This window comes from Bombina bombina, chromosome 3, assembly GCF_027579735.1.
Source record: "Bombina bombina isolate aBomBom1 chromosome 3, aBomBom1.pri, whole genome shotgun sequence".
NCBI lineage: Eukaryota > Metazoa > Chordata > Amphibia > Anura > Bombinatoridae > Bombina > Bombina bombina.
The window spans coordinates 347720225-347744384 of NC_069501.1; the positions used below are offsets into that span (position 1 = coordinate 347720225).

The following is a 24160-nucleotide window of genomic DNA, read 5'->3' on the forward strand; positions in this document are numbered from 1 at the left end:
CCTTGCGGGATTTTTCATCAGTACTACCAAGAAATTATAGTTTCCTCTTTATTTCCTGCTTCTAAAATGTATAGGAGCATCTTATTCACAACCTTAATATTGTGAGGGCACAAACATTTTTGGTTGAAGCCACACAAAGATTTAGACTTTCTTTTTCCTTGTCTGTCCCTTCCTGTCTTAACTGTAAACATGTTAGTCTTGTGTAAAAAAAAAAAAAATCACAATTTTAACAATAAGTTAGTCTTGTGTACTTCACTGCTTGGGTATAAGATTCCACAAGTAAGGATCTTGTGGACTCTCACAAGCTTATGAAACAAAACAAAATGTATTCTTGATGATAAATTCATTTCTTTGGAGGTGCTTAGATTACACAAGCGCCACCCTTCTTTGTATACAATTGCCGTCGGATATTTTTTTGCACTTCACCTGCTTTTTCAAGTTTCCTTTCTTCTACTTAGCGAGATGTAGGACTGAGGGATTCTGGAAGAGTGGGAGGGATTAAAGCTCTGGCACGTAGGGGTGTTTTTGCCTCCTCCTAGAGAACTGGAGTGTAATTTCACATATAACTTGCACCATCATAAAATATATATATACAGTATATATTTTTTAATCATGAAAGTTTAATTTTGACTTTCTTGTCCCTTTTAATGGATGACTGGTTGAGCTTATGAATGTTTATCTGCTGTCTGATAAATGTGCTAATCTAATTGCAGTGACTGTTATACAGTACAAATAAATCAATATCTGCAACAGTTAACACTTGTTTTCCGCATACACAGTCTATGCAAAAGAACTTATTTATATATTAAAAGGAGAGCACACCTTTATTTTAACATAGTCCCACTAGTTGACATTTTGTTATGAATCACTACATGTTTTTGTCAAATGAGTATCTTTAAAAGGGACATTGAACTGCTGGGCGCAACTACAGTAGATGGCTGCTACTGACCCTGCTGCCCCCTCCCTGTGTCTGCAACTCTCTTCAAAGCTATTTTCTTATGTTAACCCTTCCAAGTTCTGTATTTTGAGGTTCTGCATCCCCCACTGGGCACAGCCATCTTGGAATTGAAGTATTCTTGTACCTTGTGACAGAAGTGGAGTACGCAGATCAGTGATATTGTTGTCTTCTTAACAAGTTGTTTAGCACGCACAGAGCAGAGCAGCAATTTATTGGAATCGCTGCATTTCTCCTGTTTTATTCATGAGGGTTTTTTATATTTGATCTTTGTTGTGCAAGTTAACCCAAAGTGCAAGGTAATTGCTGTAAAAAAAGCCAGCAGTGTCACTGGTCTGTGCACTAATTCTATCACAGAATGCAACAATACGTCTGTAGCAAGATGCCAGCTCCCAGAGCTTTACAACTGGTTTCTGTAATGGGTTCAAACAGGAGGAAAAAATAATAAACATGCTAATGTAATTTAATGTCTCTTTAAAGGGACAGTCTTATCAAAAATAAACTTTCATGATTCAGATAGGGCATGTCATTTTAAACAACTTTTCAATTTACTTTTATTATCAATTTTGCTTTTTGTCTCATGGTATTCTTAGTTGAAAGCTAAACCTAGGTAGGCTTATATGCTAATTTCTTAGCCCTTGAAGACCACCTCTTATCTGAATGCATTTTGATATTTTTTTTCACAAATAGAGAGCATTAGTTCATGTGTGCTATATAGATAACATTGTGCTCACGCCGGTGGAGTTACCTAGGAGTCGGCCATGATTGGCTAAAATGCAACTCTGTCAAAATAACTGAAATAAGGGAGCAGTCTGCAGAGGCTTAGATACAAGGTAATCACAGAGATAAAGTGTATTAACATAACCTTGTTGGTTATGCAAAACTGGGGAATGGATAATAAAGGGATTATCTATATTTTTAAGCAATAACAAATCTGCTGTAGGCTGTCCCTTTAATTAATGCTGATCTCAGAGATCCACTTATTAACTAGGCTCGTGTTTAAACTTGATTAAAGGGAAGGTAAATGTTCATGTAATTATGGCTTTTCTAATTATCAAAGCTGGAAATGCACAGTGCATACTTTTCAAGGTTAACCCTGCTACATATGTATCCCTAATTGGTTTAACTTATACCTGCGGAACAATGCACTTTATACTCAAATAATGATTGTGGCTAACCTTGTCAGCTGCAGGCTTAAAGGGACATGAAACCCATTTTTTGTCTTTCATGATTCAGATGGCGCATGTGATCTTAAACGACTTTTCAATTTACTTCTTACTTCTGATTTGTTTTTTTTTCTCTTATTATCCATTGTTGAAAAGCATACCTAAGTAGGCTCAGGGGTAGCAATGCACTGCTGGGAGTTAGCTGCTGATTGTTGGCTTCTTGTATATGCCTCTTGTCATTGGTTCACCTAATGTGCTCAGCTAGCTTACATAATGCATTGCTGCTCCTTCAACAAAGGATACCGAGAGAGTTAAGGACATTTAATAATAGAAGTAAATTGGAAAGTTGTTTATCATTATATGCTCTGTCGGAATCATGAAAGAAACAATGTGGGTTTCATGTTCCTTTAAGCTTTTTGTTTTCCTTTGTTCGCAGGGTGATTAGTACAGCCAGTTTCATACGGAGTAAGCAGAGTGAATTCCTGCAGTTTTGCTGTAGTGGCTAAAGTACATGAATGACCGGGTGTGTAAACTCTGCACAACCTGTCACATCAAAGTATCTTTACTTTCTTGTAAATAAACGTTACAGCATGTTTACTTGCTGCGCTTTCATACGCATGAGATTTTTATATTGATGCCCTTTTAACTAAAACAGCATTTAGATTTAGAGGTGACCATTTGTAAATGGTTTATCTTCAAAATCACTACATGAGGTTTAAAGAACTCGGTGGTTTTTCCCATCTTATTCTTAAACTATTTTATAACCCAGTCATATTCTGCAAATTATGTTTGTGCAGAAATAACCTCATTCTTATAGCTCTAGAAAAAAAAATGAAAAAAAAAAAAAATCCTGTAAATACAGGCAGTGATATTATTTTGAAATGTTTTACTAGTCTTGAATAATCTCAGCTTTTGTAGCCTGCTTGTTTCTATTTCATACACTGTTTACATTTTTCCTATAAGATAAGAGCACAATTAATAGCAGTAAAGGCGAAGCGACGCTAGTAGTTCCCTGACAGTCATGTGATGTTCTGCAACACTGTGTGAGCTGAGCCAGCGTGATAAGACAAAGTGCTATTGGCTGCATGTTCTCTCAGGCAGACCAAACCCACAAATAAGGGGTTCCATAATAACACATTTTCTGTGTACTGAAACTTGATGACTGGGTGGGTGTCTGACTGCGCTTTGAAATTCCTTCTGCAGGGAGCAATTGCCAGCTCAAAAAATCAAGCTGAAAATCCAAGGGAAGACTCATACATTCCATGCAGCAATGAAAGAGGAGACTCTTCTATAAGGTAAGATATTTCATCTCTTGTTACCAAGGTTAATGTCACTGTTATAAACTACGTTTTTTGGCTGTTATACAAATGATATAATAAATCTAATACAGGTATGTCATTTTGTAAACTATAACTATGAGGCATATGTATTTGTCTCATATATACAGTGTGTGTGTGTGTATATATATATATATATATATATATATATATATATACATACTCACTCACTCAGTCCAGAAAACCTAAAAGCAATGTGCTGAAATGTTATGTCGTTTTAACTTTGATTTAATAAAATTTGATTTTTTTTATTTAAGACCATCGAGTGCCAGTGCTTTTGGACTGAGTTTGGATATATTTTGCAGTGTACCAAGACACTTTACAAACTGTGAGATTGTGCTGTCCTTTTTGGATATATATATATTTATATATTTTATATATATATATATATATATATATATATATATATATATATATATATATATATATATATATATATATATATATATAAATATATATATAGGTGTATCTATCTATCTATCTATCTATCTATCTATCTATATATATATATATATATATATATAATGCGTATGCACCTTTCATTTGTTATATAAAACATATATATGATGCTTTTAGTTTGCTGTGTGTGTAGAAGAAAAATAATTTGGTGAATTTAAATAACCTTAGATATCTAAAACCACTAGTGCAAGATTGAAGATTTTCGTGATTCTTAAAATATTTTATGCATGTTTACCTAAATCCTTTATTCACTTTTTCATATGTATTTATTTCAATAACCCATATGCATTGCTAGGCAATAATTTGAATTATCATAAATTAACTAGAATTATACATAACTTGAATGATGTATTTCATAAATTGCTCTGTACAGTTTGGGAGAAAATTATTTATTGCTTCTTTCTTGCATTTACAAATAGTGCTTGTTTATTATATTTAACTATTTGTTTTCTGTTTCTGATTCATAATAAACTAGATGTTGGTCTGTGTCGCTATGCAGTAGGAAACATAAACACAATGTACCAGTTGTTTCCCAACTATTGCTTTGATGTATAATACACCTACACTACCATACTTGTGTAGCAAGATATCCCTTATTTATTGCTGTAAATGCAAATAACGATTTCAGCTGTGGGAAATATTTGTGGAATGCAGAATTCTGCAACAATGTGCAACTATGGGTATAGTATGTATTTATGGGGTGATCAGATGCTGCACATAAATGCAGGTTTGTGTTATTGCACAGTAGGAATGAGATCTGGGCTACAACATGAATATACAAGCTGTCATTTATGTGTGGGTTAATGCATTTCAGCATCACAATTGTGAGGCAAACAGCTTATATAATAGCTAGTCATCTGTCCTTCAAAGGACTTACAAATCAATTTTTGGGCTGCAATTGATGGTAAGAACATGACAGGAAATAAAATGATATGCATGTTTTACAACATAAAAATGTAAAGTTATAAAATAAAATGTGTTGGGTGTAGAATTTTTTTTACATTGGGTTTAAATGGCATTTGTATATTAATTATCACATAAAAGTAAAAGTAAAAAAAAAAAAATACAAAATATAAAAATGATTTCAATTTAAAATTGACAGTAAAGATGGATTACCAGGAGGTTGATTTTTTTGGATTTAAAGATCAAACAGGGTCCAAATGGTAAAATTAGAACTGATCTGTATAGAAAAGAAACGGAAACAAATTCTATTCTCGGATATGATAGCAGCCACCGCCACTCTACCAGGAAAACAGTCCCATTAGGTGAATTTTTAAGGGTAAGGAGGAACTGCTCTGGTATCATGGTTTTCAGGATTAAAGCCAAAGATCTGGTAACGCGCTTTAGGGAGAGAGAGTATCCCAGAAAAATGGTTTAAAAAGCCTTTTATAGAGCTTTACGTACACCTAGAGACAATCTGCTGGTCCCTAGGAAGCGCACAGGGAACAATCAAGATGGCAAGACACGTTTTATTGGCAACCTTTAATTCTAGTGCTTATGATGTAGAAAAGATCTTAAATAAACATATTGATATATTGAAGAGTGATTAAATATTTGCTGAAGCCATAGGGGGCAAAATACACACTAGCTGGAGACGGCACCCACTCTAAGAGATAAGTTGGTAAGCAGCCATTTCATACAATATCCTGCTATGTGCCATGGTGAGGGGTACTCACCGCGGCACACACATGTGCTTTCTGCATTTATATGCTCAATATTTAAAACTGTTCCAATTTTTCCCAGAGGTTCAATAAATAGTAAAGGGTTTTATAACTGCAGGTCCAAAAACATAGTTTACTGTATACAATGTTCATGTAATCTGAAGTACGTGGGTATGTCAACAAGGGAAATGAGAACCTGCCTAGGTGAACATATCTGCAATATTAAAAACAGTAGGAAGGACGGTGAGAAAGGGAAAAAACTGACATCAGTGGCAAGACACTTTTTGGACAGACATAATTAGGGATGCACCGAAATTTCGGCCGCAAAAACGTTTTTGGCCATTTTTGGCTATTTCGTTTTTTTTTGCCTGTTATTTTCGGTAAAATTATCGTGTAGCATATTTCAAATTTGATGCTAGCATAGAGCTGCTTTTTGAGTTCATTTCTTGACTTACATATAATAATAGTTTTCTAGGACTATACTTTATTTGGATAATTGGTAAAAAAAAATACCGTTAAATCTGATTCTGTTACACAGAATAATACAGTATATTGATATTTAATATTTTAAGTAGGGATGCACCGAAATTTGTTCGCAGAAACATTTTGGCTGAAAATGGCATTATCATTTTTTTTTTCTTGGTAAAATTATTGTGTAGCATATTATTGTTTTAAGATATTTTTGTCCAATTTTAGTGTGTTGCTTTCAATAAAAGTGTGGTTATTTTATTGGCTTGCAGATTTTCAATTCAGATTCATTCATAAAATAGTCTAATTATGCAAAAAAATATATATATATTTTAAAATAATTTGGAAAAATACATTTTCGGTTTCTGTTTCGGCTAAGTGCATCCTGAATTTTCGGATTCAGTTTCGGTCCAGACTTTCCATTTCGGTGCATCACTAGACATAATTGTAAACCAGATCTAAAGTCTTTTATATTGCAAAGTGTACATCTGGGCATTAGAGGAGAGGACTCAGACCTCCTTATTGCAGGCTGAGAGCAGGTGGATCTTCTGGCTTAACACTCTACAACCTAATGGACTGAATGAGCAGATTGTATATAGCTCTTTCCTGTGAAATAATAAATGGGATGTTACTATTCAGTCATACATGTACAGTGTGAGATATAAACAGATAAACTTTATGGCTATAGAGTATCAGTACACGTTTTACCTGTTACTTACAATCTGAATTCTAATACACACACAGTATAGTAATACATGACCCAGAAATTTTATATCTGTTCAAAATTTGGTGATATTTAGTGGAGTGTATTCCAGTCTCGGCCCCACACTATCTAAAGTCAGCATGATTATATGTATAGTTGACTTGGTAATATGTCTTAATCTATCATTTGTATCTGACATGTTGTATCTGTGTAGATCGTGGGACTCTAATATACATGTTCAGTTGGAACAACAAGTCAACCAGATGATGTGTTTAAATGGTAATACTATCATAAGAAAATTCAAATGTCTATTGTGACATCTATACACATAACTGTTTGTGACAGAGAAAGCTCATTTGCATCTATTTGACATAATGTTATGCATGCCAAGTATAAAATTTTGAGCCTTTTGGAAACCGATATTACAACGGCTGATATTGATACCACATATTACGGTCTCATCACTCCACTTTCCTGCTTTAATTAAGGATTGCTGTGTTAGACTAGCTGTTAAAATTAGGTAAATCTCTCATATACAAAGAATTGATGTGGCGAATACACACGCCCCTCTGACGTATGAGAGGACGTATAATGCCTTATGAAAATAATGGGACACAGCTAACTAACACGCCCCTCTGATGTAGAAGGGGGCGTACGATGCCCAACACGTTTGGGGGTAATGATTGGTATCCGCTATGAACCAATAGGGACTGCTGCGGTGGAGGTGTTGTTTCAGAAACAAAATATGATTGGTGCAAATACGGTACAAATATGGATGATGTTGAGTCGATCTTCGCCTTTGATAAAGCTCAGGCAAAACGCACGTCAGGCGTGCACCTGTCTGAGCTACTAATTACGGATGGTATTGTGAGCTATTGTTATTACTTTCGAAGGTTTAAACTTGGTTATTTTGATAAGCCGACTCTAAATACTGAGGATGATGCCCTAGACCTTTTTTAAATAATTGTGTGTGCACCCTGAGCTTCAGTATTGCGTTAAGCCCAATGATTGTCCACTGATTGTGGAATTCAACAAAATATAGTGTAATTGAAATAAAGGGAACTTTTTGAATGTTGGTCTCTCTGTCCTTTAAACCTTTTAAGTCGCCACCTTCTTGCCCTTTGATTTATTGTACTGATCAGGATAAAGGGGCAGTCTATTCCAGAATTTTTATTGTTTTAAAATATAGATAATCCCTTTATTACCCATTCCCCAGTTTTGCATAACCAGCACAGTTATATTAATATACTTTTTACCTCTGTTATAACCTTGTATCTAGGAACCTTCTCCCAGGCCCCTGATCACATGACTGTGACTGTTTATTATCTATCGTCTTAAAGGGACAGTCTACACCAGAATTTTTATTGTTTTAAAATATAGATAATCCCTTTATTACCCATTCCCCAGTTTTGCATAACCAACACAGTTATATTAATACACTTTTTACCTCTGTGATTATCTTGTATCTAAGCCTCTGCAAACTGCCCCCTTATTTCTGTTCTTTTGACAGACTTGCATTTTAGCCAATCAGTGCTGACTCCTAGGTAACTCCACGTGTGTGAGCTTGATGTTATCTATGTGACGCACATGAACGAACACCCTCTAGTGGCGAAAAACTGTCAATGCTTTCAGATTAGAGGCGGCCTTTAAGGTCTAAGAAATTAGCATATAAACCTCCTAGGTTTAACTTTCAACTAAGAATACCAAGAGAACAAAGCAAAATTGGTGATAAAAGTAAATTGGAAAGTTGTTTAGAATGACATGCCCTATCTGAATCATGAAAGTTTATTTTGGACTAGACTGTCCCTTTAACTAACCTCATCTGATCCCTAATAGTCAGACAGTCCTACATTTGTTAAACACTTTTTAGTTTATGGGATAAAAAGTTACTTCTTCCCTTCATCTATCCACCTATAAGTGTGTGCCCAGATTTATATATCTTTCTCTTATTTTCATGCAAATATATATATATACGTATGGTACATTTCATCAAATATACTTCATTAGGGCTTTTTTTTTTTTTTTTTTTTTTTTTTTTAAATTAATGGAATCTTTTTACCCCCATTATACTTAAAGTGAAAGTAAAGTTGAATGAGTGAGTGCCCAGTTTTCATTAATCGACTAGTACGGCATTAGTCGATTACTGATATATTACATTTTGCTATATTTTGAAAACAGTGAAACAAACAGTCAAAAACAGCCTGTAGCCAGCCTACCAGCCCGTAGCCTTAGCCTAAGCCTACTACCGATTGCGGATTGTCTCACTTGGCGGCAGTTATGATGACGTGTTATTAGGTTTTAAAAATAAATTTAAAAAAAAGAACAATTTACAATTGCATTAAAAATATTTTTAATTTAGTACCTATTTTCTGGCAAGAGCGGGTAATTTTTACTAGTCGAAAGCAACAGCCCTCGACTAATCGATTGTAAAAATATTAGTCATGCACACCCCTAGTATATATACAGTTGTGCTCATAAGTTTACATACCCTGGCAGAATTTATGATTTCTTGGCTTGGCTTTTTTTTCTTTCCCCATGACTCAGAATTTATTATTTCTTGGCCATTTTTCAGAGAATATGAATGATAACACAAAAACTTTTCTTCTTTCACTCATGGTTAGTGTTTGGCTGAAGCCATTTATTATCAATCAACTGTGTTTTCTCTTTTTAAATCATAATGAAAACAGAAACTACCCAAATGACCCTGATCAAAAGTTTACATACCCTGGTGATAACATGCACACAAGTTGACACAAAGGGGTTTGAATGGCTATTAAAGGTAACCATCCTCACCTGTGATCAGTTTTCTTGTAATTAGTGTGTGTGTATAAAAGGTCAATGAGTTTCCGGACTCCTGACAGACCCTTGCATCTTTCATCCAGTGCTGCACTGACAATTCTGGATTCTGCCAGGGTATGTAAACTTATGAGCACAACTGTGTGTGTGTATACATATATATATATATATATATATATATATATATATATATATATATATATGTAGGCTCCAATCAGCAGGTAAAACCTAGGTTATGTGCTGCTCCTGAGCTTTCATAGATAAACCTTTCAGCAAAGGATAACAAGAGAAGAAAACAATTTTTAAATAGTAGAAGTAAATCGGAAAGTTGTTTAAAATTGTATTCTCTATCTGAATCATGAAAGAAAAAATTTGGGTTCATGTCTCTTTAATATCTAGTATGTTTCTTTAATATCTAGTATGTTGCTGAGTTTATTTAAATATTATGCTAGGGCTGTACCGCTGACATTTATCTGCCTTCAACACTAAAAGCAAAGTTTTCAAAATTACACAGTGTTAAAAAAATAATACTCATTGCAAAGGCATCACCCAGCCTTAATTGGCATTCTTTGAAAATTATACTCAACCCCAAATTATACCTGGCTCCATGTTGACACTGTACGTCCAAATTTTCCTTAACCACAAATTTAAACAAAACCTCAAAAGTTCATTCCGTTTCCAATTACTCTGCCTTTGAGATTAAAGAAATCCTTAAATTATTCTCACCCACAACATTATACTCCTATCCAGAATTATGCTCAACCTCAAAATTCAATCTTCCTCAAAAGTATTCAGTATGTTGTCCAGGTCAATCAGATGGAAATTCTTTATTCATTGCAGATTTATACAAAGCCTCAAAATTGTACTTGCCAGTTTAACCGTACCAAGCAGCTTCCATTTTAATATGACAATTCATGCCTAGCAAATGTACACCCACACACTGTAGGTAGATACCATACTTTATTGCATAATAGTGGTTTAATTGCAAACTTTGAAATTACTTGAAATGGTCATAAACAATAAACATAGCATAAACAGTCAAAAGATAAATAAAGCACAACTAAAAGTGAGCACAGGAGTCCAGCAATATTAAATATATTAACAAGGGCCTCAACTTCAAACATAATTATTCTCATTAGAGTTTTCAAGTTCCAAACTTAAAGAGGACTGCAGTTCAGGGTCAAAATACTGTAACGAATCTGAGGATCTGGGATCCACCACTATATATGTCACCCAACGCCAACTTTTTTTTATAGCTACCGGAGTACTGTGAGCCCTTGTGTTGCAAAGCAATTTTCTGTGAAGCTATGTCCATTAATGAGTCTTGTTTCAAGACATAACCCATAGCCCTAGCCTATGTAAATCCCAAAGACAAAAAAATATCAGTCGGCTCTCTGCACCCAATGTTCACTAGTAGGGCCACACATATGGGAGCCGGACGCTCTCCCCTGTGTGACCACACAAGCAGCAGTAGCCTGTAAATCTTCCCAAGAGCAGGTGTCGGTAAAACCAGCAATCTCCCATTCGTTAGTGCCGGTGAATCACGATCTTGCAGGACAGCTAATTCACAGGCACCTCCCAAATTTTGATCCCCAGTGTTAACCTGCAGTAGTCCATCTTGGATAACACAGACTCCGTAAAAGTACCCCAACACTCGGCTGCATGGCGCCAAGCTGCGCAGTGGGAACTCTCTCCCACCATAGCAAGCTTTGAATGCTTTTTTTATATTCACTGGGCTCCTGCTATTGGCATGAGACAGTCAAATCTACTGTTCATCTGTAGCTCAAATTCAGCAAATAAGGCTTGTATCTTGACATTATAAGTCCTCCTCCATTCTCAAAGAAGTATAGTGCACAGAGTTTCAGCGTACTCTGCTTACCTTGGGGGGCTGCTGAGATCCCTCTCCTCAGGAGCCGCCAAAAGTTCTCAGCAGCCCAGCCTGAGAAGTCCTGTTGCTTCATATATATATATATATATATATATATATATTTATATAAATAAGATGAAATTCAGCTAAGTATATTTTGTATCATGAAGTACAGTTTCATGCTGGATGTCATTGTGTGTTTAAATTACTTTTTTAGATATAGGAGAGGATAGGGCTAAGAACCACCCTATGGAGGTGCGCTAATGATGATAAGCAATGCTTCACAATCAGTCAGGATGATAGCAGCTCTCCCAGATAATAAGGTCAGATGGTGGTCCTGTAGAAAAGAAGGTGCCACATGGAACAGTATTGACAGGTGAAAGAACCTTACACATCAGACAATTTCCAACTCACATAGGAAGCGGCACTCGTGGTGCCAGAAACAGCAGGCCGGGACCTCTTAGTCGCCCAAAAGACTCAACCGTAATGTACGCAGTTCGATCACGTAGGTACGTCTCACCAATCAGAGGCAGTGGAATCCCAACGCCTTCAGCTAGTGGTACCAATCAGCAAAGCCAAATCAGGGTGTGTGTGTGAGAAGCCCTGCAAAATGTTACTTGTACTTTGTGTTTTGATGCTAATGTGGAACCACCAATCCCTTTTTGTTTCTCATGTAGTATTGATAGAACATTGCATTATAGGGATAGACTTTTTGAATCTGAGCCATCATTATCTAAGGTGTATGCTGTTCAGGGGTCTCCTGTTCAAGATATGCCGCAGCTTTCTCCTCAAGTGTCCCAAACCTTATTGTCTACACATGCAGTGCCCTGCGCTTCCTCTCACACTCCGGTTGGAGTTACCTTGCAAAATATTTCTACCCACATATCCTCGGCGGTAACTGATGCGCCGTCTGCTTTTCCCATGCTGCCGGGAAAGCGCAAGAGGAAATGTAAAAAATCAGTGAGTAAGGTTTCTGACACAGTCGTGGCTATTATGAATGTTCCCTCCCAGAAGTCTGAGTAGGAAGATACTTTAGTAGCATCTGAGAGTGAAATTTCAGACTCTCAGTGTAATTCCTTCTTCTGATGCTGAAGTTATATCCTTCAGGTTTAAGCTAGAACACCTCCGTTTGTTTCTTTAGGAGGTTTTGGCCACCTTGGAAGACTCTGACACGACTGTCGTATTGATCCTAAGAAGTCCAGTAAGCTAAACAAATACTTTGACGTTCCTTCCGCAGTGGAGGTTTTTCCTGTACCTGACTGGGCTACAGAGATTATTGCACAGGAATGGAAGAGACCTGGTATCCATTTTTCTCCTTCCCTAATTTTTAAGAAGATGTTTCCAATAGCTGACTCTATCAAGGAGTCTTGGCAAACGGTCCCCATGGTGGAAGGGGCAATTTCCACCTTGGCTAAGAGAACCACTATTCCCATAGAGGATAGCTGTTCTTTTAAGGATCCTATGGATAAGAAGTTTGAAGGGTTACTTAAAAAGATGTATGTACACCAGGGTTTACAATGGCAACCTTGCTACTGTTACCAGCGCGGCAGCTTACTGGTTTGATATGTTGTCTGAATCTATTCAGACCGTTACTCCCCTTGTCATCTAAGTCTAACCTTTTGGCGATTCCCTACAAGGCCAATACCTTGTTTGGGCTGGGCATGGCCGAAATAATTTCGGATATTACGGGAGGAAAGGGACACTTCCTCCCTCAGGATAAGAGGACATAACAGAAAGGACTTCAGAGTTATTTTCGTTCTGTTCAAAACTTTAAAGGTAAGCCTTCCCCTCCCTCTTCCAAACAGGAACAGTCCAAGTCTTCCTGGAAGTCCAGTCAATCTTGGAACAAGGGAAAGCAATCCAAGAAGCCCTTTAACTATTCAAAGTCAGCATGAAGGGTCTGCCCCCGATCCGGGAGCGGATCTTGTTGGGCCAGACTTTCTCACTTTGCTCATGTCTGGGTTCAAGATGTTCCGGATCCCTGAGTGGTGAACATCGTGTCCCAGGAATACAAGCTAGAGTTCAAGACGTTTTCCTCCCAGGGGCATGTTCCTCCTCTCAAGATTATCTGTAGACCAGATGAAAAGAGAAGTGTTCTTACATTGTGTCCGGGATCTTTCCACCCTGGGAGTGATAGTTCCTGCTTCAATGCAGGAACAGGGTCTGGGATTCTACTCCAATCTGTTTGTGGTTCCCACAAAAGAGGGACATTTCAGACCAATTTTAGACCTCAAAAGTCTAAACAAGTTCCTCAGAGTACCGTCCTTCAAGATGGAAACTATTTGTTCCATTCTACCCTTGGTTCAAAAGTGTCAGTTCATGACAACAGTAGACTTAAAGGATGCGTACCTGCATGTTCCCATCCTCAAGGATCATCACAAATTTCGAGGTTTGCGTTTATAGACAAACAATTTCAGTTTGTGGCTCTTCCATTTGGCCTTGCCACAGCTCCCAGAATTTTCTCAAAGGTCCTTGGAGCGCTGTTGGCGGTGCTCCGGTCGCGGAGAATTGCAGTGGCGCCTTATCTGGACGACATTCTTATTCAGGTGCTGTCTTTTTAACAAGCAAACTCCCACACAGATATCTTGTTATCTTTTCTGCGATCTCACGGATGTTAGGTGAATTTGGGAAAAAGTTGCTTGATTCCAGCTACAAGGGTAGTGTGCTTGGGAACCATAATATATTCTCTATCAATTAAAATATTTCTGACAGAGTTCAGAAAAACAAAGATCTTCGACTCTTGTCCTTCAGTCCTCTCCTCGGCTGTCAGTGGCCCAATGTAAGGAGGTAATTGGGCTGATGGTTGCTGCTATGGACATCATTCCGTTTGCTCGGTTCCATCTCAGACCTCTGCAGTTATGCATGATCAGACAATGGAACTGGGATTATGCGGATCTGTCTCCATGAATAGATCTGGATCAGGCGACAAGAGATTCTCTCCCATGGTGGTTGTCTCAGGAACATCTCTCCCAGGGAACCTGCTTCCACAGACCTACCTTGGTGATTGTGACCACAGATGCCAGCCTGCTGGGATGGGGAGCAGTCTGGGGTTCGTTAAAGGCTCAGGGTCTATGGACTCGGGAGGAGTCGGTTCTCCCCATAAACATTCTAGTGCTGAGGGCAATCTTCAATGCTCTTCTGGCCTGGCCTCAGCTTCAGCCCGGTTTATCAGGTTTCAGTCAGACAACATAACTTCTGTGGCTTATATGAAACATCAGGGAGGAACTTGGAGTTCATTGACCATGACAGAGGTAGCCAAGATTATTCAGTGGGCGGAGAACCACAACTGCTGTCTATCTGCGATCCACATTCCGGGAGTGGACAATTGGGAAGGGGATTTTCTGAGCAGACAGACCTTTCACCCCTGGGAGGGGGAACTTCATCCGGAGGTTTTTTTCCAGTTTAACACTCAAATGGAGGCAGCCAGAACTGGATCTCATGGCTTCTCGGCAGAATGCCAAACTCCCGAGGTACGGTTCAAGGTCAAGGGATCAGCAGGCAGTTCTGATAGATGCTGTGGCGGTTCTTTGGAACTTCAGTCTAGCATACCTGTTTCCTCTGTTCACTCTCCTTCCAAGAGTCATTGTTTGAATCAAGCAGGAGAGGACATCTGTAATTCTCATAGCCCCGGCATGGCCTCGCAGGATCTTGTATGCAGACCTAGTGGAAATGTCGTCCTTTCCACCCTGGAGACTCCCTCTGAGGAAGGACCTTCTACCTCAGGGTCCCTTCCTTCATCCAAATCATGTTTCTCTGAAGCTGAATCCTTGGAGATTGAAGCTTAATTTTATCTAAGCATGGGTTTTCTGAGTCGGTCATTGAGACCATGATTCAGGCTCGTAAGCCTGTTACCAGAAATATTTACTATAAGATATGGCGTAAATATCTGTATTGGTGTGAATCCAGAGGCTACTCTTGGAGTAGAGTTTGGATTCCTAGAAATTTGTCTTTTCTCCAGGAGGGTCTGGAGAAAGGGTTATCTGCTAGTACCTTGAAGGGTCAAATTTCTGCCTTATCTATATTGTTGCATAAACGTCCGGCGGATGTGCCAGATGTCAGAATCAGGCCTGTGTTCAAACCTGTTACTCCTCCCTGGAGTCTTAACCTTGTTCTTAAAGTTCTTCAGCAGGCTCCGTTTGAGCCTATGCATTCCTTAGATATTAAGATGTTATCGTGGAAAGTTTTGTTTCTTGTTGCAATTTCTTCTGCTCGAAGAGTCTCTGAACTCTCGGCGTTGCAGTGGGAAGCTCCTTACCTTGTTCGGATAAGGTAGTTCTGCGTACTAAGTTAGGTTTCCTTCCTAAAGTGGTTTCAGATAGGAATATTAACCAGGAAATTGTGGTTCCTTCTTTGTGTCCTAACCCTTCTCATAAAGAGTGTTTACTACACAATGTAGATGTGGTACGTGCATTGAAGTACTATTTGCAGGCGACTAAGGATTTTCGCCAGTCCTCTTCCTTGTTTGTTTTCTTTGGGAAACGCAAGGGTCAGAAAGCTATGGCTACATCTCTTTCTCTGTGGCTGAGGAGTATAATCCATTTGGCCTATGAAACTGCTGGACAGCAGCCCCCTGAGAGAATTGCAGCTCATTCCACGAGGGCTGTTTCCTCTTCCTGGGCATTCAAAAATTAAGCTTCTGTGGAACAGATTTGCAAGGCTGCAACTTGGTCCTCTCTACACACTTTTTCAAAATTCTATAAATGTTATACTTTTGCCTCGGCTGAGGCTTCTTTTGGGAGAAAGGTTCTTCAAGCAGTGGTGCCTTCTGTTTAGGTTCCCTCTCGTGTCCCTCCCTGATGATCCGTGGACTCACTGTGTCATTAGAAAGAAAACAAAATGTATGCTTACCTGATAAATGTATTTATTTCTTGACACAGTGAGTCCACGGCCTGCCCTGTTTATTTAGACAGTCTTTGTTTTGTAAACCTCAGGCACCTCTGCACCTTGTGTTACTTACTTTGTCTCCTTTTCCTTCGGTCGAATGACTGGGGTTAGAGGGAAGGGAGGTAATACTTAACAACCTTGCTGTGGTGCTCTTTGCCTCCTCCTGCTGGCCAGGAGTGATATTCCCAATAGTAATTAGAGACTCACCGTGTTAAGAAAGAAAGACATTTATCAGGTAAGCATAAATTTCGTTATTACCCATTTCCCAGATTTGCACCACCAACACTGTTATATTAATACACTTTTTACCTCTGTGGTTACTTTGTATTTAGAAATCTGCAGACTTCCCCCTTATCTTAGTCTTTTGACAGACTTGCATTTTAGTCAATCAGTGCTGACTCGTAAATAACTCCACTGGAGTGACAACAATGTTATCTATATGGCACACATGAACTAGCGCTGTCTCGCTGAGAAAAACTGTCAAATGCACTGAGGTAAGAGGCGGCCTTCCTAGGCTTAGCTTTCAACAAAGAATACCAAGAGAGCAAGGCAAATTTGATGATAAAAGTAAAGTGAAAAGTTGTTAAACATTGCATGCCCTATCAAATTCATGAAAGTCTAATTTTGATTAGACTGTCCCTTTAATGTTAAAAAGGCTGGTGTAATGGTGCAATTACCCTCTTTTTTTATTTCTTGATCTTTTATTGAGGTTTTTATAAATTACAACATATAGTATACAACCATTCACAGTAGTAATAAGCATAAAAGTTATTTTCAGGCTAAAATATTAAAGTTCACAGTTTAGTGTGTGTTGATTGTGAAACAATGCATAAGCTAGGGAAATAGTAGGCCTGATAACAAGGGCTGGAAAACAATAAGCAAAATCATAATTGTATATATGCAATTTACAGGTTCCATCTCTCAACGAGATGATAAAGAGCAATTACCGACATTAGGAATAATAATATAAGAATTAACCTGTATACTAAGTGCTTAATGTGAAACATCTTTAGTAACAATAAATGACTGAAATGCCAGTAACAAAATTGAACAAACATAAATGAAACCTCATTATTTTAGTGAATTATAGAATTGAAGTAACTACTGCACTGCTCTCTCTTGGACCAACTGGTTCATTAAGATTATGTTAAATGGTAGTTACAAAGAAGGTCACTCTTGAGTAGGGTGAACATATTGCTGCTTTAAAAAGGGCCACATATGAAAAATACATGTCAGGGTTCTTATACAAAACATTTCTTTAAACAGCCCTGACATATGTATTTTTCACCCTACTCTTGAGCCATTTAATTAATGTAAAATAGTCAAATTTCTGATATGTTGATAGCATGTGAACATAGATATGTCATAATTGCATTGATATATCCATTTTCATATTAAACACTGATATACACACAAAAACAATAAGTGACAAGATATAGGGGCATATGTATCAAGCTCCGTATGGAGCTTGATGCCCCGTGTGCAGGCTCGCCAGAAACAGCAGTTATGAAGCAGCGGTCACAAAGACCGCTGCTCCATAACCTGTCCGCCTGCTCTGAGCAGGCGGACAGACATCGCCACAATACAACCCGATCGAGTACGATCGGCTTGATTGACACCCCCCTGCTGGCGACCGATTGGCCGCGAGTCAGCAGGGGGCGGCGTTGCACTAGCAGCTCTTGTGAGCTGCTGGTGCAATGCTGAATACGCTCGCCGTATTCAGCGAAGTCCGGCGGACCTGATCCGCACTGTCGGATTAGGTCTGCCAGACTTTGATAACTAGAGGCCATAGGCTTCTCAAACCTCCATTTTACAGTAATGATCTAAAATGAATGACTGTTTGGCTAGACACTTATGGGCCACCTAGTTATGAAAGGTGAAACATATGATAGTCACACTGGCAACCACTTTTGGGCCCCATGATATCTGATAGAAATAGAAATGTTTAGATTACTAATAAAATAAAGCATAACAGGAAACGGTAATAGTATGTTTTCAGGGCACTCAACCACTAATGAACAATGATGGAAAAAAAATTGGGTCTTAGAATATAGTTTGACAAAGAGTTATTCAGTTAGTAATGTGATAGCTATATGTACTGTATATGGAGAGGTCATCATCAGTAGTGAGATGGCTTATTTGTTAATTAGTAACATTTTCTGTCTATAATAAATTCAGGAGTCCAACTCTATATAGGATGGCATAGTATATGTAGTGTTGGAGCTTTCAGATAAAAGAAACAGCCTTAAAATGAGTTCTTGGTAGGATGAAGGAGGAAAGGTGACTCTTCAAATACACAGTACACTTAAATGTATACTCTGCCCCAACAGGAAAAATAAATATCATAATAAGGTCTGACTCACCGCCTCGTCTACTGAAAGCAAGATAAGACCAGACATATATACAACATTGCAATATTAGTAGCGGGAGATATATGAAGATTTAATGTATTACCGCCTATGCTGAATGAATTAAACATCCTCTATAAAGGAATTAGTATATGTAAAAAAAAAAGGAGTGACTGATAATCTACTCTCAAATAAACCTGTAAACATACATATGCATACCTACACTAATATACTCATTGCATTATGACTGCAGGATTATGGTCACTATTGCAAATAAAGATATTAAAGCAGCTTAATGTTTTCCCCTTATAAAGGCCTCTACACTTAACCTACATTAAGAAAACTACCCAACAATAAATTCAAGTGAGTTGAATGAGAGCATCCACAACAGTGATACAAATAGAGTAGAAGAAAACATAATGCAAAACATCTAGAACAGCCATGCAACTTAACCGGCAAAGTAAGATGTTTCTTAGATTTAGCCCATTGCAATGCGGCTCTGACTGTGTACATAGTGCAGCAGCGATCTTTCAGTCTTGAGGTATTGAGGGTCGACAGAGCCTGATATGTCATTTACGCGCATAAACAATATCTCTGTTGAATATAAAAACCTATAGTACTTGGAGCCACTTACCGGTACCCAGTCCTCATGCTCTCTTACATTGAGGCCCAAGGTTGTTGCCGCATAGGGCAGTTTCTCATCTAAGGAGCTAAAATGTGAAGCTATCTTTGTATAGTCCCTGCCGGTAGCGATGCCACTGCTAGAATGAAATAATCAGCCGATTATTTAGATGAAGTGAGGAGCTCCCAATTTTGCGTCCTAGCGTGGCCGCTTCCCAGACATGCCCCCATTACCCTCTTTTTTTACACAAACATTCAGAGACAGTGCGGATACTCGGGTGACTCTTGTTTAGGCTCAAAGGTCTCAGTGCTATCTCCAGGAGTAGCTCACATGGGCTCCTCATCTGAGAGGTTTTTTCCCCCACAAACCAGCTTAGTCAAAGGTCACATAGAGCACTCTAACAGCAGCAAGAGATGCAGTGACTACTGTGGGCCTGCTTCTGCCCATTTACCATTAGGCTGTTGTATCTGCTATTGAGACACACATTTGCCTAATTGCTGCAGAACCTTCAACATAATATAGAAAGTGTCATACTATGAACTTTCAAGGAACTTGGATAAAGACTGCTTTCTACACATCTGGAATAAAATAAAAAAAACTAAGGTATCTAAATAGTTTTTCTTCTTAAATGGAAAGAGTCCACAGCTGCATTCATTACTTTTGGGAAATAAGAACCTGGCCACCAGGAGGAGGCAAAGACACCCCAGCCAAAGGCTTAAATACTCCTCCCACTCCCCTCATCCCCCAGTCATTCTTTGCCTTTTGTCCCAGGGGCCCGGTTGGGAGTGGGTTCTGAGAGACGTTGTCATCTCCAGGATCTAGGTGGGCATAGTAGCTAGCTGGCTCTCTAAGCTTACAAGCAGAGTTATTATTTATTAATAATAAATATTAGTTATTTGTAGAGCGCCGACAGGTTCCGCAGCTCTAAAGGTCTAATATGCAAGGTGACAGTTATCGGAGGCAAAGGGATAGAGGGCCCTGCCAAGAGTTTCACAAAATAGGGGCCAGTCTGGAGAAGTCTTACAGACGGGAATGTGAGGAGGTGACAAGAGAGGAGGAGACGAGGTCATGAGCAGAGTGAAGGAAATGGTGGCAGAGTATCTTGAGATTAGATTGGAGATATAGGGAGGAGCAATGTTATTGAGAGCTTTAAAAGTTATAGTCAGGATTTTTTGTTTTATTCTGGAGGTTAGAGGAAGCCAGTGAAGGGACTGGCAGAGAGGTGCAGCAGATGAGGAGCAATGTGTAAGGAAGATCAGCCTGGCAGAGGCATTTATTATGGATTGTAAGGGAGATAGCCTCCAGCTAGGGAGGCTGGAGAGGATGGAGTTGCAGTTGTCAAGGCGGGAAATGATGAGAGAGTGGATTAAAGTCTTAGTTGTGCTTTGTGTGAGGAAGTGTCAAATTTTGAAGATGTTTTTGAGGTGGAGGCGGCAAGAATTGGCCAAAGACTGGATGTGGGGAGTGAAAGAGAGATCGGAGTCAAGTGTGACCCCAAGACATTGGGCATGCAGGGTTAGGGTAATGATATTATTATCAACAGTTAGAGAAAGTTGGGGGTGGGAATTTTGGTTGAAAGGGGGCAGGTTGAAATATTAGAAAGACAGTAACATGAGTTAGTAAGGAAGGGGAGAGGTCTGGTTCAGAGATGTAGATTTGGGTATCATCAGTATATATAATTTTTTTTATATATATATATATTTTTTTTTATACACACTTTTTTTGAATAGATTATCATGGAGTTTTGTAAATTCATTTCAATCTATTTGTCATATTCCTTACCTAATGGTTTTCAAATGCATGCAGCCCATATTTTGGCAAAAATAGGAATACCAGAAAAAAAAAAAAAAGCATTCAGTTAAAATTGCACTTTTAATATATGAAACTTTCACTCAAATTGAATATGATAATTTAAATTTTAATTTTTGATTAAAACTATGTCTTTGGAGGTGGGGGGCGGGGCATGTTAATGACAAAATTATCCAGATTATTAATTGCAGATATGCCATGAATTAATATTAAACAATAAACAGGGATCAAATATGATTTGCTATGTTACTTTTTAAGTATTAGGCTGCCTTCATTAATATTTAATTATCTGTCTGACTTTGGTTTGGCTCTGTATGTTTAAAGGCCCCTTAAATACAAAAAACTGCATAATCAACAAGTGCATGATAAAAAGACAATGCAATTGCACTTTTAATTTTTTTATTAGCAGTAGATTTGTTTTGAACACATTTCCAAATTTACACCAATTTGCCGCCCCACTGTATCATGTGATCAGCCATTTCTAGGCTCACATATGCATACACTATGAACTCAGTGGTGCCTCAGGCAGTGTGCAAATAAAAATACTGCATAATATGATAATGGAAATAAATTGGAAAGCCTATTAAAACTGTGTACTTTATCTGAATCATGAAAGTTCAATTTTGTTTCAAAGAGACATAAAATTGCAAAAAGAAAATGTTCTTACGTGTTTGAGCATTTTATCATTGTGCTATTGCTTGCATAATAACTAGGTGTTTAAAGGGACACGGAACCCATCATTTCTCCTTCATGATTCAGATAGAGAATTCAATTTTAAACAACTTTCCAATTTACTTCTATTATCTAATTTGCTTAGTTCTCTTGGCATCCTTTGTTGAAAAGTATACCTATGTAGGTTCAGTATATGGAAGCTAGTTGCTGATTGGTGGTTGTACATGTGTGCCTTAATTGGCTTACTGATGTGTCCATCTAGCTCCCAGTAGTTCATTGCTGCTACTTCAACAAAGGATACCAAGAAATCGAAGCAAAATTTATAATAGAAGTAATTTGGAAAGCTATCTGAATCATGAAAACAATGTGGGGTTTCATATCCCTTTAATAGGGATTAGACACATAAACAAAGTTAGCCCCAGAGTAGCAATGTACTACTAGAAGCTAGCTGAACACATCTGATGATCCAATGACAAGAGATAAATGTGTTTAGCCACCGTTCACCAGCTAGCTCCCAGTAGTGCTTTGCTGCTCCTAGAGCCTCCTAGGTATGCTTGTTAACAAAGGATACCAAGAGAATAAAGTACATTTCAAAATAGTGGGAATATAAAAGTGTCTTTAAAGGGCATGCTCTATCTGAGTCATGCAAGGCTAATTTTGCTGTCCATTTCCCTTAGTGTAGATCTCTGAATATTATTGTGAAAACCTACATAAAAACATGCAATTACTCCTGTTATAGTTTTCCATTTGTTTTACGTGTCAGAAGAAAATAAATAGCAAGCTGCATTTTGTGCATTGTACTGTGCAGTAAAGTCACTGGCATCTTATGCTTCTGATCGGACACTGATGCACACAGTAGGTAAGCACAAAACCTTTAAGAGAGATGACTCTACCATGCTGTCACTAGACATAAACGGAGGCACCATTTCACATCATATCATCACTTTATGACAGGCCAGTAGGCTTACTGGTGAGTATAGCATTCACTATAACTCAATTTGCATTGTTGCCTGGGCCGCTATTGGCAGCTGCAGCATTTCAATATGGTTAGGCTGACCATATTTCCTTGAGACAAAAACGGGACATTGAGATGTCAAAAACGGGACAGGGTTAATATTCTTTATTCATCGGGGAAAATGTATGATTTTAACAAGTGTTAACTTTTATGACATGAATATAAACTATTGAGCCAACAATTATACTTCTGTTATTGGTCTCACTATCTCCATTATCATAAAGTGTTCAAATTTATCATCCAATTTTATATTTGCCAAACACAAACATGCTTTAAAAAAGTGAGTTTTCATCATAACGTCTAAATACCAACCCCCAGTGTTTTCACAATATCCCCATGATCTAAATTGGGAATGTGTATATTTTTTAATCACATGCCCTTTAGCTAACTCAATGTTTCCAAATTATCCTCTATGTTGTCAAGGCAAATTCCCCCAAAATATTAACTGATTTTTGGTAAAGGCAGGGTAAAAGTGTAGCCTCTGAGCAGGCGTTTGGAAGATCTGGATTGATTAGTAGAAAAGTAGTTGCCCAAAAATGTTACATGGAAGAACTGAGAAAAATGTGGAAATAGTTACTTGATCATGATAACTGTGCAACATAATTAGCCTGCTGTTGCACTACAGCAGCATAATTTTATAATGTTAAATTGATTGACATTATAACATTTATATAACCTCTAGTCCGACTCCTTACTCCTAGAAGACATTGCTTGGCGGCTAGCTAGTAGTTCTAACTATCTTCCCTCTTGTGACCTCGTATCGAAGTCTCTCTCCTCAGCTCAGTCTGACAGCTCTTGACTGACCTTTCACTTTCTATCACACCCCTAATTTTGAGTGCGGATGGCATAACCGCGGTGTGGATCATGTGGGCATGGCCACCCAACCCTGCAGTGAAAAACAAACTGCCCTCCCCGCCGGCGGGACTTTAACATTTTTTAGTAGTGGTGTGTGCGGGGTGTGCTAAAAAATGAGACTGGCGCTGGCCGCAATCGGATAAACTCAAAAACGGGACAAATTGTACATTATTAAAAAAACGACGGACGGGGGAAAAAACCCATAAAATAAAGGTTCTGTCCCTTTAAAAACGGGACGTATGGTCAGCCTAAATATGGTACAATTAGATTAATTACATATGCTTCCCATGCACCTGTGCAGAGAAAAGCTTTTACTAAGCAGTGACAAATTTTACTGCAAGCGTTTTTGCTAATTTAATTATATTGCAAAAATACTTCTGTTAAAAATGAAATACACTTATGCACTTTTTCAGTTATTACCATGTCCATTTAGGATAATTTCAGATATATCTAATATGCTTCATAATCGTTGAAAATAATAATTATAATAATAAACACAACAAATATTTTTCATATAAGCAGGATGGAAGTTGTCTTTATAGC

At 38.1% G+C, this 24160-nt stretch overlaps 1 protein-coding gene across 1 annotated transcript in view; it reads left to right on the plus strand.

Annotated features, from left to right (window-relative positions):
* The window catches only part of SHROOM2 (shroom family member 2), a 686449-nt gene that overhangs the window by 542377 nt on the left and 119912 nt on the right, over positions 1-24160 (plus strand). The window contains exon 5 of the mRNA XM_053706458.1: positions 3325-3416. Coding sequence (XP_053562433.1) covers positions 3325-3416 — 92 coding nt within the window. The remainder of the gene's footprint in view (positions 1-3324; positions 3417-24160) is intronic.